General features: G+C 41.8%; 1 protein-coding gene across 1 annotated transcript; it reads left to right on the top strand.

Annotated features, from left to right (window-relative positions):
* The first annotated feature begins 3,098 nt into the window (after nucleotides 1-3,098).
* uspl1 (ubiquitin specific peptidase like 1) lies at nucleotides 3,099-15,452 on the top strand. Its single transcript, XM_068331299.1, has 9 exons — nucleotides 3,099-3,252; nucleotides 4,044-4,197; nucleotides 4,880-5,002; nucleotides 5,119-6,016; nucleotides 7,378-7,488; nucleotides 11,263-11,392; nucleotides 11,681-11,806; nucleotides 12,355-12,515; nucleotides 13,173-15,452. Exons 2-9 carry the CDS (start codon nucleotides 4,075-4,077, stop codon nucleotides 14,939-14,941), a joined length of 3,441 nt encoding a protein of 1,146 aa, XP_068187400.1. The 5' UTR covers nucleotides 3,099-3,252; nucleotides 4,044-4,074; the 3' UTR covers nucleotides 14,942-15,452.
* Nucleotides 15,453-15,655: the final 203 nt, after the last annotated feature.

Consider the following 15,655-nt stretch of genomic DNA (forward strand, 5'->3'; position numbering starts at 1 on the left):
TGATCACCGGCTGTGGAGAGGGAGGTGCCCACCAGAAATCCAGAACCATCTCCTTTGTCTTGGAGACGTTGAGCTGGAGCTGGTTCTGTTGGCACCACTCCACGAAGTCAGCCACCAATGCCCTGTACCCCCCCTCATCACCCTCCCGGATACATGCCACTATCGCGGTGTCATCGGAGTACTTCTGTATGTGGCATGTATCCGAGTTGTGCTTGAAGTCTGATGTGTAGAGGGTGAAGAGAATGGGGGATAGAACGGTCCCCTGTGGCGCCCCCGTGCTGCTGGTCACCATAGAAGACAAACAGTCCCCCATACGGACGTACTGGGGTCTGTCCGTTAGGTAGTCCGTAATCCAGCTCACGAGGTAGGGGTCCACAGCCATGGAGGTCAGTTTATCCTGCAGGAGCTGGGGCTGGATGGTGTTGAAGGCACTCGAAAAGTTGAAGAAGAGCACTCTGACGGCACAGCCCTCGGCGTCCAGGTAGGAGAGTATGCGGTGGAGGAGGTACAAGACAGCCTCGTCAACCCCAACCTTGGCATGATAGGCAAACTGGAGAGGGTCCATAGCACCCTGCACCGGTGGACGCGTGAGCTCCAGGACCAGTCGCTCTAGGGTCTTCATTACGTGGGAGATAAGAGCGACCGGTCGGTGGTCGTTGAGCTCAGTAGGGCGTCCTTTCTTGGGTACAGGGACAATGCAGGAGGTCTTCCACAATGACGGGACCCTCCCCAGCCGCAGACTGAGGTTGAACAATTGTTGCAGGGGGTCCCCTAGTTCCGAAGCACAGGCTCGGAGGAGTCTTGGGGAGACCTTATCTCGTCCAGCCGCCTTGTAGGGACGGAGCCTCCTCAGCGTTGTCGTCACCAGGTCTGCAGTGATGACGGTCTCCGTCGTGGTGGGAGCAGGAGGTTGTGGCGAGGTTGGTCCAGTGGTTGAGGTGGGGCCGTTGAGCTTCGCAGTTCTTGGAGTGGGCTCGGGAGAAGTGGCAGGGGTGGAAGGAGAGGAAGCACAGTGGGGGAGCTGAACCGATTGAAAAAGCTGTTTAGTTCATTCGCTCGTTCAATATTCCCCTCCACAGTGCTGCGCCCTTTCCCGTGTCCGGTGATGGTTCTCATCCCATTCCAGACCTCCCGCACCTGGTTGCGCCCCAGCTGCTTCTCCAGCTTCCTCCTGTATGCCTCCTTGGCCTCCCTCAGGCAGAGTCTCACTTCCTGCTGGGCCTTCCTCATCTCCTCCTCGTTCTTGCTCCTGAACGCCCGCTTCTTCCTGTTCAGGACAGCCTTGACTTCCTTGGTTACCCATGGTTTGTTGTTGGGGTAACACCTGATTGTCCTGACAGGGGCCACGGTGTCCACACAGAAGTTCATGTAGTCTGTAAAACACTGAGTTGCCCCCTCAATGTCTTCCCCATGTGAGCCCACAATAACATCCCAGTCGGTGGTCTGGAAGCAGTCCCTCAGCATCTCCTCTGCTTCTGGGGACCACCTCCTGACCTGTCGTATGAACATTTGAATATGAACAAGGTGTGCTTGCATGTGTCTGTGTGTATATGTGTTTGTCTGTCTGTCTGTCTGTCTGTCTGTCTGTCTGTTCACCTACACAGCACATGAGTGACTTGTCACCACACTTTGCTTTGTGTAAATGAATTGGGCTCATTTCATACAGGTCATGCTTGTCTTCACATCATCAGATGGTCTGCAGACATGGCACCTCTTCCTCTTCCATTTTCCCCCCAAAGTAACTGAGAAACATGACGACTATGATTCCTTTACTATGGTGTCCTTTTGCTGATCCCAGGACAAACACAATGCACTCTGATACATTTATTTATACACACACACACACACACACACACACACACACACACACACACACACACACACACACACACACACACACACTGGTGTGCTAGGTGAGGTCTTCTCCTGGATCTCCCTCTCTGTGGCTCAAAATATAGCCCTGCCTGTCTCTGCATCCCACAGGCTGGCTGTCGATTTGCCCTTTGATTTATAGACCCCAGCAAGGATGAGGAGCTCCAAATATACACTTAAATGTGCTTTGTCCAGCTCCTTCGACTTCCTCCCCAAAACACATCTCCCTAGATTATTCCTTTCTAGCATGGTATTGAATTAGGCATGACCAGCTCAAAAGCTGATTTGAGGTCTCTCACATGAGTCACTGCCATCCTAGTGGACCCTGGCACTGTCTTTATTATGTCTTCTGCAGACAGTTTTGCCTGACGCATATTTGGGGGTGAATACCACTGTATTTTACTATTTTTTTCCACATATACAGTATGCCTGGTTGGAGGAATAGGAATATCTGTTCCCTCATCTGGTTCAAAATCAGAATCATTGCAATCAGAATTTAGCTCAAGGTAGTTTTCATCTTCAGAAACATCCTCCTGTATTTCATTATCATCATCATAGATGAGTTCCACAGCCTCCAGGACTGTCACTTTTTGCTTCTGCTACTCATTTTGTAAAGTTCTGTCTGACAGAGTGTAATGTTGGTAGGCCTCCCAGCAGAGAATATTTTATATGAGAGATTGGGGTGAAATACAGTATTTCTCACAATTCCAAATAAATAAATACTCCTGGTTGCTGAGTCAAATTGACACGTACAGTAACATTGTTTTATCAACATGCAGGGGGTAGTTGCAAATATGTGAGAAAAACCGTTTTCATAATGTATGTTGATAATAGTATTGTAATTGATCCAAGCAGAGGAAGTTTCATACTGAAAAAAAATATTTTAACTATTTTTCCTAGATGTTTAAACCTTAAAAAAGGTCAACATGACCTGCAACATAGCAGGAAGGTTAATTATTTTTTGCATTTCACTGATTAATATTCTTAAATACAAGATTTTAACTTGGGTAATGTCTGATTACAATGATAATATAATAATATTGACAATATTAAATGCGCTTCCGCCGTCCAAATTCGTGTACCGCACTGGTTAAATGACTAGAACCACAAAAACCAACAGCAACTGAAAAACAATACAAGTTCATCTGCATTTTGACTGAACTACCGAGTGAGGGACCAGCGGAACCTTTGTCGTCTGAGGGGGAAGACAAAGGCGGCTGGACAGTCGCCGGCGAACGGAACAAGAACGTTTCAAAAACGAAATGGCAAATGGATCCACATGGACTGTGTTCTCGTGTTTGGATTAATAACTACCGCTCTTTGTGGACACACGTCACTGATCAGAATTGTAATGTAAAATCAGTTTTTAATTTAGTTTGGGTACGTATGACATTTATTCACGAAACTAAAAATATCGAGAAGTTACTGAAATTAGTGTCCGACTTTAGGCTAACATGTTAGCATCGTTGCCATCGTGTGCAAGGGTTAATAACTAAATACTGTAGTTGTCGTATTGTTACTTTTGTATGTTTTGGTTTCATTGTAGCCAGAATGTTTTCTTTCGACAGTGGAGAGATAATAATAAGATTTTGTGTAACGATGCGTTTAATGCTTAGACTATCGACGTTAACCTCGGGCACTAGTGTATTCCTGTAAACCATGCAACACAAATGTTAACACAAGCTATATTTCCATGTATTGTGAGATTTAGTTTAATTCAGTGTTTGCAGTTTTAATGCAGTGACTCCTGTGTTTTAGTTCAGGTGGAAGAGTAAACGGTATCTGGCCTGATGGATCCACGTGTGTACAAACATTTCTTCAGACGAAAAATGTGTAAAAGGATAAGGAAATGTTTGGCTATTGGTATTTTCCTGATACAAATTAACAGAAACTGTTAATGTCAAATATTTGTTTTTATTTACGTTTGGACATATAAGAAACGTATTCCAATTTCGTGTACATGACTTCACATAACAGGATTTTCCATTCCAAAATTGTAAGACATTAATGTAAAAGAAGTAAAAGAAGCAAAGGAGTTTGCTCTAGAAAAACAATGCAGATTAACAAATGCAGCTTGTCACAGTTTCTAACCCTAAAAGTGGCATGAAGTTGTTTTACTTTCATAACTTGTTGATATTAAGTAAACATGCTGGTGCTCTTTTTCTCCTCAGCTCCCTCTGAAGTGAGCCTGGTTGTTCTGACATGGTAATCTTGTTTGAATTGCACAGTACAGCGACGGATGAGAAGAGGAGGCACACTTTTCCAATGACTGAAGACACTGGTTTGGAGGCTTTGGCCTCACCACTGGCGGGGTATTTGGGAAAAGTCAGTAGAGCTCATGTTTTCCTCTTGCTCTTGTCACTTGCGCAAAGCTGAATTTAATTTGAACAAAATGTTACTGGACATTACCCATACAAATTCAACAAAAAGAAAACGGAAATCTTTGGAAGTAAAAGGCGAAAGTTTTTGGTAGACTTGAAGCTTGAACTAGTGTGTGCAGAAACTGTACCAAAAGGGATATGGTTAAATTACAAGCACAGTAACAGTAAAAACTTTGGATGGAGTTCTACATTCAAATGAATGGGATGAGTGATCTAACATTTGACTGATTCTGTTTGAAAGAAAATATTTTTCACTGATTACTATTATTTCATGTACTTTTTCTGAAATGAATCACGTCAAATGTGCCATTTAGCCTTATCAAGCAGATGTGATGAAGAAATATGCTTCAACATCGTGTTTAACGTGTCTGCATTTTATAAAGTATTTAAGTATATAAAAAATAAAATTGAACAACATGATGAAATATTTTACTTAATCAGTCCAAAACTTCAGTTCACCTAATCAAAACACATGAAGGCTGAAATTTTATGAACATTAATTTAAAAATGTTTTTTCTTTAATCGGTTATTGAAAACTAATACCTTGGATCAAATACTTTGGTGAAAATATCTTAAAAGGTCACCTGAGGTCTGTTCTTTGTTCTTAATTTATTTTATTTTTAAAGATTCAAGAAAGAGCTGCTTCACTGGAGCATTGCCCCTGGTGTACTTCAAAGGGCTTGAACTATGCTCTGCGCTCGTACCGCCTCAACTTCCAGGACTCAGTCACACTCTGCACTAACCCAGAGGTAAGTCCCTGTAGTGCTGTGACCTGAACACACACACACACACACACACGCACACACACGTTGTACTTTGTTTTGCCAACTGCCTTGTTAACCTCTTGGAATTCATTCCCACACAGTGCCTTTTCCCTCTGGTCAGCCAGTCATTGGATGATGTTTTGGCGAGCTTGGTTCCCTTGAAACCATTTTCTGGATGCAAAAGAAAAAATTCCTTGGAAGTGGAAAAGGAAGATTTGGTTGAACCAAAATCCAAACGTTTACATTCAAGTGAACTTGACCGTTTTAGCCCACAAAATATTACTGAAGGCGTCATCAGCTTAGCAGACCAGGAAAATCACTGGGATTCTCCTGCTGCAAACACAAGATGTGACTCACTAGAGGATGGGGATGATAAACTGGACGTGGAATCAGTCAATACTGTAAGTACAGATGGTTTTTCTTCTGTGTCTGCGGCATCAGTTGAACCACTGCAGGGCCTCTCAAACTCTTCGTCTGATGATGGGAATGAGCTTAAACTCTCTCCTCACGATAGCGCTCTCGGCGTATCAGAGGATGACAGTTTTCTGGAGGACAGTATTCTGGAGAAGAGTCCATCCAAGGAACTGAACACACACTGCAGTTTGGACTTAAATAGGACTGTTTTCACAACGGAGAACATTGGTCCCCCTGGAAGTGGTGCTCCAGCTCCTCAGCACAATGAGCAGGCAGCAACAATGGGATGTAAATCCGTGGCAGACGTCACATTTTGTAAGGACACAGAAGGAATTAAATCGGAGGATTTGACTTCTACTGCCGTAATTGAGTCCAAGGAGTTTCTCCCAATCCCAAACCAGCTTTTCTGGAGTAATAGCAACAACCTGTGTTGGCTGGACTCCATGCTTGTTGCTTTGGTAAAATGTAAAAGCCTGAGAAAGTGTCAACCAAAAGATGAGACTCATCTGTCACCTATCTGGCAGCTGATTAAAGGATACGAAGATATTTGTGCTGCCATCCGAATCCATCAACAGCCTGGAGGAGGTAAGAGACTGAGTTTGTAACCGTGAATGATATTTTTATTTTCTAGTATTTACAATCAGAGAATGTAGCAATATTGGCCTTTCTGTACTTATATTGAGGTTATTGCACACTGATCTCACACAATCATTTACATGTAAATAACGCGGTTACCTTCACTCTCATTTCTGTAGCTTCTGTTGTCTCAGTCACTCCCCTTTCTGTGGTGGTATCTACCCATGTAGGTGTTCTGGTGTATGTGTCGTAGGGCGTCAGGTGGATAATGAGTTTGCTTGATGTTATGAGTGATGATGTGTTGAAAGGATTTTTTTTTAACAGTAAAGGTTTTTATCTCCTTCACCACTGAACCACTGCAGTGGTGAAGGAGAGTCCTGAAAGAGCCCCAAAGTTTTTTGCTGTTAAGGCTGAAATTTACTGTACAGAAAGGCTCCATGTTCCAACTGCAAGATGTTCAGTCCTGCTGCAGAGGCAAAGTTTGCCCCAGTACCCTCACAGCCACTTAGATGGAACAAACAATTTTCCAGTGCTATTATAAATTAATAAATAAAAGAAACTTTTTGAACCCCTGGATCAGCAGTATTTCTGGAGGAGAAATAATGAAGGACATCCTGCAAAGAACACCCTACCTTTTATAATGCATGGCATTGGAAAACCTGTATTGTGTAGAGTGTAAGACCGATCTCATCAAGAATCCGTAACGATTGAAGAGAACATTTGCCTTCTGTGAAGAAGCTGAAGCTTGGGTGACTTTGGCCGATCAAAAGGGCAATGATCGCAAACAGACCTCAAAAGTGCACCAAGGCTTGGTTTCATAAGAGCTCATGGGTCAAGCCATCACAGTTACTTGACTTGAATCCCATAGAAGTCTGGTGTGGATTTTATAGAAGTGGTTGCAGCACTTAAAATCCAGGAATATTTAAAAACTGAAGTCCTTTGATCCATGAGGAATGGAAAGAGACTTGAACACTGTCAGAATCTGGTGTTTGGCTGCACATCACATCTGCAGCTGATCATGGGAACAAAAAGGCCAACGCATAGTGTTAGAGATAATTGTCATTAAAGAGTTTAATCATTTTGAGATGGCAGTCATCAGTAAAGGTATCATTTTTTGTGGGTTTGAGATAGTTTAACTTATTTAAAAATATTACGTTTAGAAATCCGAGAATTACTTGTCTTTGGTAAATGAGATGGATGGATGTTGGATAGTGGGTGTTCAGTTGAAACACTGCATTGCCAGATACCACTGAGGTTGATATAAAAAACAAGCATTTTAGATTGACACCACCTTCCTGCCAATGACTGTGAATGTACATCAGTGTAAGTGACAATGTCAAGTGCATTTGTTTTATTTCCTCTCCACCCAGATGGCGTTGTGAGGGTGCCAAAGCATGTGCTGGGAAAGGCCAACACAGACCTACGGAGTCTTAAGATGTCAGTCTTCAAACTACTGAAGCCCAGACTGCATTGCAAACTGGGTAAGGGCAGATCCGGAAGATCAACCAATCAAAATGCTTTGTTTTTCTATTTAAAGTAACTTTACTGCATAGTATAAAGTCAGTGGCTTTGGTTGATTTAGATTTAACTTCCTTGCTGATGTTGTATAAACTGGTGCCAATAAAGATGTAAACTCAAAGGACTTCTATTTAGAGAGGGTACCTGCTGCTGCTGGGTCCTGATGGTCACAGATTGCTGATTGGTCAGGCAATTCATTTGATTAATAGCAGATGAGGTGAAAGAATACTATACATGATTAATGAGAAATACTTACAGTGCTTTAGTCAACGTCTGCTGTCTGTGCCTTTCATGCGGAAGGGAAAGCAGTTTAACTAAATTATTCATATCTCTCGACATGCAGTCAGGATCTTAATGTAATGTGACCACGTATCACATCTAATGGAATAAAAAAAAAAATTTAATAATTTTTTTGGAAGTGAAGTGATAAGTTGAGGCAAGTTCAAGATTGGAAGAAATGTTTTGTTTGGGTGGGTAGCAGAAAGATTCCTAAGTGTTTTATATCAGAGTGAAGCCATGTATCACCAGTCTACAGGTGTTCTGAACCGGCCCATGCAGGTGAATCTGATCTAGGCTTCAAGTAGAGGGAAAAGAACTACTGACCTTGGTGGAAGGTTTTATTAGTTAATGGTTGAATTTCATTCTGCCTCAAGATTGCATTGCATCTCATTTTGAAACTAACACTTATGGATGCAAGTACTTAAAGTATATGCTGCCCATGAAAATGACAACTGCGTTATTTGGATGCTGGTAATGAGTCTTGCTGTCCTTTGTTCTTGTGTCAAAAGAAATTACAACTACAAATTCATTTTCAAGATAACTGACAAGAAATGCTTTTTACTTTCAGGCAACTTGACAAATGTTGATTCAAACAAAAGCATTCTATAATCTTAATATTAAAATAGTTTTTTTCTATTTTTTTATTCCTCAGTATAGATAGGAAACCTGATTGTCTGATTAGGAGCAATATGCAAATCTACCATGAGCAAGGGAGAAATTTGTGAGTAAATGCTTTTCAGACTCTGCAACTCAATGATCTCAAAGCCTCTCAAGCTGCTGTTTCATAAATATTAGATTTCTTATAGTCTAATACAGCATTTTAACCAGAAGGATTAGAGTGATGGAAAGGAGGAGTAGAAGTAGTCTGTCTTGTTGTGACAGGTTTCCACTGCAGTATCTTCTAGAACACCTCACACAATATACATGGGGAAATTTGCCATTTCACTTCTGTTGGATGTCCACAGCAGGGGACAAATCACAAATTTCAACAAAGAAACTGTCGGGTGGGTCTGGTTTATACGTTTTCAAATGTTTACAAGTCCAAGACCGGACTGAAGGCAAACATCAAATTTTACCACCAGGTCGATCACTTGCAGCCTTCCCTGTTGAGCTCATGAATGGAAGTGTAGCAGCACCTCTCACTCACTACTGATAGAATTTAACCCCAGAATTTTAGCTAAAGTGGAGCCCCCCCCCCCCCCCCCCAGCCTCAAGCTGCTTGAGAAACGATGGCAGTTACACTTCAGATACAATTCAGAGACTTAAAGGAACCTTTTACATTTACGTACAAATGTTTCAGTTTAAAGGTGTTATTCGGGAATGGGGGGGTGCATGCCACTAAAAATCTAGAAGGCTTTTCATTTGAAATGAATGCAAGAAGATCCGAGTTTGTATTCCAGTACATTACAGAAACCAAGGTTGTAAAGGTTATTGATGTCGTCTTATACCATTATATATAATTTGATGGTCATCATACCATGAACATTTACTTATTTAAGCTTTTATGTATGTAGTTTTTAATGTATCACACTGGATACCAACATAAATAGTGGGGGACTAATTTGTGTAACCAAAAAAACCCCAACAAGAACAACAGATGCCATTTTGTGCTCACAAAGTGTCGCTGAAGGAGGATGAACATACAGCAAGTTCTCCCTTTCATGATGAACATGTAGATAAAGTATGTATCGTGACTTGACTCCCTCATAAAAGAAGAACAATAAGAACATGTCTGTGACAATAGTGACTAAAACACTGGTCACTTCATTATCTGCTCGAACTCCCACACAGACACAGACAGGTGTATAGCTGTCAGACGTTTAATAACATCATGTGGTGAAAACCAGCGCTTTATGTTTATGTGCACTTCTTCCCCTTGTGATAACAATTGATGACCCAGGCAAAAATTTAATCTAGATGTTGTTCATAAAAACCACTAACAAAATGATTTTCCTCTTCCAATGAGCTGCTCCTTAAATCCTGCTCTACGCATATTACATTTTTAAAAAGATCCTGTGTCCTTTCATCCTCATGTATTGTCAACCAGCAGATGTACAGATATGTTTATGCCTGTCTTTACAAAGACAAACAACTTAGTCATACTAAAAAAATGTTTAGCGATGTCGGTTGGAATAGTGCTGTGGCACACAACTCGACTCTGGTAGGCCGATTTTACAGCAAGTATAAGGAAGCACAGCTCACACCTGACAGATGCAGGTTCAATCGGTTTGTGTCGAATCAAACCGGTTTGAACTACACTGCACTGGAGTAGCAAAACCAGAAATCTAACACAACAGTATGATTATCGTCTGATGATAATAGAAGATGATGGTTCTGTACACACAAACCACAGATTCTGCTCCATTGGTGTTGCTGAATCTTTATATAAGAGGAAAACTCAGTCAAGACTGAAGCAGACTTCAGATACAACTGTTAACAGGATGTCTTTACCCTTATGTTACGTGTGAAATGTGGTGTTAAAAACGGAGCATATTTAGGTTTGGCAGCAAAAAGCAAGCCCTAGTCTAGTTAGATTCTAGGACTGCTATTGAAAAGCTGGTGCAACACAGGGAAGACAATTTATTTTTGGCTCAGCAAAGGACATGCAGTTTTAAATTGTGATCGATTTAAATATTTTTTCTTTTCATAATGCACAATTTATCTAACTGACCCCCTTTACACACTGGATGTGTAGTAGAGTGAACTCAGCCACCGTGTGAACGATGCTCCTGCTGTTTGTCGCTGCTTCAGCCTTTTGTATTTGTGGTCCTCAGAGCTGCCAGTTTATGAAACGGAATCAGACTAAACATGGAGCGTTAGAGGGAAGGGAATAGGGAGCTTTGCATATCGTTGGCTCAATATTTGTGCTTGTGTCATCCATGCTGCTTTGCATGCACCTCAATTTTGAGTCACTGATGTTAGTTGGACAGATCAGAGACACATGACTGAGCATGAAATAATATTTATTTTTTTCAGGAGGTCAGTTTGTGAGTCTACACATTGGGCAAAGGATTAAGTGTCGACCAAAGTAAGCAAGATTAGATCAGTGACAGGTTCTAAATGTTAATTTCTTGGAGTTTGTTTGTAATTTTTGTGCAATTTTTTGCCGTTTTTGGACATGACAGCTTGTGGTGGTGGACATGCAGCAAAGGGGCACAAGTGGGTATTGAACCCATGTCTGCCATGAGGTCTTCATACATGGGCTGCGTGCCTAAAGCACTGCAGTCTGTGTACACCCCAAATGTCAACTTTGACACATTGTTGGTGAATTACCCTGCCCAAATTCAGACACTGTTTTGCTGAAGACAGGGGAGACGTCTGGCTCACTTTTAGAATTGGGATTTAGAGGGTGTCACATCCATCTGTTGATTTTATTGTTTTTTTTTTACTTGAAATGCAGCTCTTATTGGTACTCCTACCTGTGATGAGGCTCTAACTCCTGAACTTGTGCTTTTCAGGTCAGACAGAAACTCCGGTGTTTGCTCTGCCACTCTTTCTTGCGATGGACCCCTGGGTGGAGCCTCTCTTCAAGCTCAGCTTTCACTGGGAATTCAAGTGCAGTCGATGTAAAACTCCCACAAAGAAAAGGTGGGTGATAAAATTAATGTTACATGATGTACTTTGGCTTACTTGATTTAAATGATGTCTTTTCAAAACAGTTTTTATAGATTGAAAGTGCTTGTTTGGATATGAAGAGGAATGAGTCCTTGAACAAGATTTTCATCTTCTCAAGACTTAACCTAATTTATCCATGAGTGACTGTGAAGCGTGGATTGTTGATTGACATCTATTAATGGCTAAAAACACTAATTTCTCTACGTTTTGGAAATTAGTAACTGTATAAAAACCTAAATCTACGTCATGCTCTCCTTTTAGAGTCACAAACACTCTCACCTCCTTCACCAACATTTTACCTGATTGGCGCCCACAAAATGCCGTTCACTTGGCCCCGTGTAATGTTTGCTCCAGGAAGAAGGAGAGGAGGACTATGAAGCTGCAGAGGTAAGAATCAAAGTCTGTTTTAAATTTGTGTATTAACAATACTTCACATGAACAGTTTAAACATTTAACATTGTTTTAACCATCTGTGATTTAGTTTGCAGTTCAGACTGGGGCGACAGGTTAAATTTTTAGTCCACATTTCTCCTGCCTAACCACCACCACCACCACACTAAGTTAACGTTCAAATTGGGGAAGGATGACTTTTATTTGAACAATTAATTTAGCGCAATTTAATCCCAAGAGAAGTCAGTTGTTTGTCTACAAAAATAGAAACATTCATTTCCAAGTCAACTGGAAATAAACAAGCTTTAACCTCTCTTGTACCTCTGTAATTCACATTCATTGATTAACTGCGTACAGATTTTGAAAGCGCCCCGATTCTTGTCTTTTGAAATCACAAAGTTCATAGATATTCAACTGTTGTCATTACTTATATAAATTACTTCTAACAATAATAAAATGCATCCTTGTCATCAGAGCATTAACAGGACTGACAGCTACATCTAATGTTTCCCATCCTATTAATGTTTGCTTTGTGTTTCGTTTAGAGTCCCCCCGGTGTTTGGGCTGCACTTTGTCGAGGGGCTTCCTGACAATGATGTCAGAAACTACAGCTTTACCTTCAACGAGAAATGTTACTCTGTCACCATGTGCATACAGTACAACCAGCAGCTGAAGCACTTTATCACCTGGATTCGTAATTCTGATGGTAGGTCTTTTAACACACAGTCATTGCTGGTTTTATTTTATTTTATTTTATTTTTTTACATCATTTAAACTTCATCTTTACCAGTGATTTTGTTAAAAATTTCGATTAGTTGATTACTTTGCAGCTGTATTGGAATGCTGTCACTTTTTGCAGCATGCATGCAGGAATAATTTATGACAGGAGTTACAGCTACTCGTGTCAGTCTTTGTTTCTGAACTAACGTTTAAGCTATATTTACATCAAAAACCACAAATGTTGAAACATAAGTCACGTGGTGGCTGGTACCCCCCCCCCTTTTTATATTGCCAGCAGCACTTCATACTGGACAATTTTTGTTATCTCACAAAATACTCCGTCTCTCTAAGTTTGGTTAATATCCAGTGGGTGAAAATGTGTTTCCAGCTTTTCTACTAATGTTTTAGCATTATGAGATTTCCATATTTTATTCATTTAGATCCTGTTCAAGGTGCTGCTTCCGTCTTTGTAGCTTTTGTGAAAGATTAGTCTCAGTGAGCCACATTCTTGGTTTAATCCGGCAGTTTAATTATCATAAAGGATTTATTCATTGGTAATTGTAATCTGATAAGAAATGTCTGTATAGTCAATGATTATGTACCTGCTGGAGTCTTTTTATCCATTTTGTGGTGTCTCTTACAGGATCATGGCTAGAATATGATGACTTGAAACATCCAGAGTGTAAGACTTATCAGAAACTCCCAGTGCCTGCGGAGGAGATCCACATTGTCTTCTGGGAGGTACAGGAGGATGAAGAGCCTCAGGCCTGCCGTCCATCCAGCACTTTTGGTGAACCATGTCAATCTCAAAATGAGGTTAACATCGGTTCAGATATTGAAGACGTGTCCGCAGAGGTGGCTTCCCCTCACATTGAAGATCACTCTCTGCTCACGTTTCACGACGACAGCGATATCATCTCTGCTCTCTCAGCATCTGCAGACAACATGGACACAACGGCCGTAGCCGATACTTCTATAGGCTCCACAACGCTGCTTGACACTTTCGAGGGTCTCACCCACAATGACATTATTACACTCACACTGGTGGAAATTAAAGAGGCTTCAGACGGACAGACGGCGAACGACAACGAACAGACTCAGGATTTGAACGGTCCCAACAGGGATGAGATAATCGACTCCACGCCGGACAGCTCTTCAGCTGCAATCGATCATGAAATGTGTGACGCTCCTCAGGTTGAACCGCCTGCTCCCTCAAACTCATCTGAAAGTGATGATAACTCGTCCAGTGATCCAACGTTTGTGCCTCTTGCCAAGGGACGACAAAAGAGAAGGAAGCCTAAAAGACGAATGGATATAACAGCAGCTTCGTTTGATTTATCTCCACATGTTTCATCTGAGGCCTCAGAATCTTCCAAAACAATCAGTGACAAAAATGCAAGTGCTGCTGTGGCTCAGGATAGCATGCCAGATGCTGAAGCGACACAGCCATTATCCCCCATGTCCTCTACCAATACCCCCGCTGGGGCCACTACTCAAAGTGTCACAGTTACGCCGGTGCCAATGCAGAGTAGCCGCTGGTCATTCCTGCTGAGCAAACACCATCTACACCGAGTTGCCAAGACAAATGATAAAATCACCCCCATCCCTGACATGGAAGTAAAGCCCACTCACTCGACACCCAACCCTGTGAGAAGACAGCAGTTTCCTGTCGGACTCCCTAAACGACAGCTGAAGACAGAGCAGGGTGAGGTTCTCCCACCAAAGGCTGCAGAAATGTACGATTCATTTGGTGCAAAGAACTCAAATACCAGTAAAGGTTGTAGCTCACCATTCCCATCCACTGAACTCCACCTCAGTGTCAAATCAAAGCCGCTTCACACACCCTTCAACCACCAAAAACTACCAGTGACCACTACAGCGATGTCTGGAACATCACATCCTTTGCCAAAAGCAAGGGGACTCCCTCACGTGTCCTCCTCAGAGAACCCCTTCTCGAAGGTCCCTCCAGGTCTCAGTCAGACTGACGTCCTCAGGTACAAACTCATGAAGAAGCTTAAAGCAAAGAAGAGGAAGCTCGCTAAACTAAATGAAATACAAGAACGTCAGGGAGGAGCGGGCGCCAGACAGGACAGCACAGACCTGAGCTCTCCAGCTACCGTCACCTCCAGCACTTATGACGGAACCATCAGCGACGACCTCCTGTCAGACCTGCTCTCACCGGCAACCACCGCCAGCAACCTTTCACCGGACAGCACCGGCTTCCTTGAGGCATTCGCCAGTGGGCAGGAAGCGCTCGACCCAGGGATCGATGTGTCACAGGTGAACCCCTGTGACGCATTGAACAATCCCAACCCTGAAAACTTCTTGGAGGACTTCCTGTCTCAGGCTGTGGCTCAAAGACCGACTGAGATGGAGACAGAGGCACTAAATGCGCTTGAACTTTTCATTTAAGCTGCAGCATGGAGGTTGTCGTTAACCTTCAAGCACAGATTATATTAGCTGCTCTGGTATCAACTGGTTTACACTGTATCTCCTGCTTGGTATGTCAATCCCTGGTAGCATTTTTTACATGAATTAAGTTTAAAGCAGTGAAATACCTTGTTTCTATTTAGATGTGTTCATTTGTACGAATGAAAAGTGACTCACAGCGCTCGTATATAATGTATACATTCTTTATTTTCTCCAGGTTTAACACTTTTGGTTTGTTTTGGTTTGTTTTATTTCTGAATTATGTGAAAGACATCATGTTGTCAATCATAGCTGTCTTTTAGTTTTGGGTTTGTTTTTTTCCTATTTTGACCAATTACATTAAAATGACACGTCTGTATTATACTTCACACGACTAATGTCTTTAACATTGGAATTATTAGAGTTAATAAAATATGTTTTGTGTTGGAGTTTTCACTTCAAGCAACTTCCTGGATGGGAAATAAAATCGGTTTTATTTTTAAATTCTGATCCATGTAAATGTGTCTGTAGTCTTTCAATAACCCACTGTTGTAGGTTACAAAAGAACTGGGTTCATATTCTTAGATGTAGAAATGCAGATCATTGTAGGCCTGAGCCAAGCACATTTGAATAGTGAAGACAAAACTATGAAGAGTTTTGAATGTATTAAACATGGCGAGGTTTGTTTAAATATCCAGGTATTAAAATCTAAAAGAA

This window comes from Antennarius striatus, chromosome 13 (genome assembly GCF_040054535.1).
Source record: "Antennarius striatus isolate MH-2024 chromosome 13, ASM4005453v1, whole genome shotgun sequence".
NCBI classification, from domain to species: Eukaryota; Metazoa; Chordata; class Actinopteri; order Lophiiformes; family Antennariidae; genus Antennarius; species Antennarius striatus.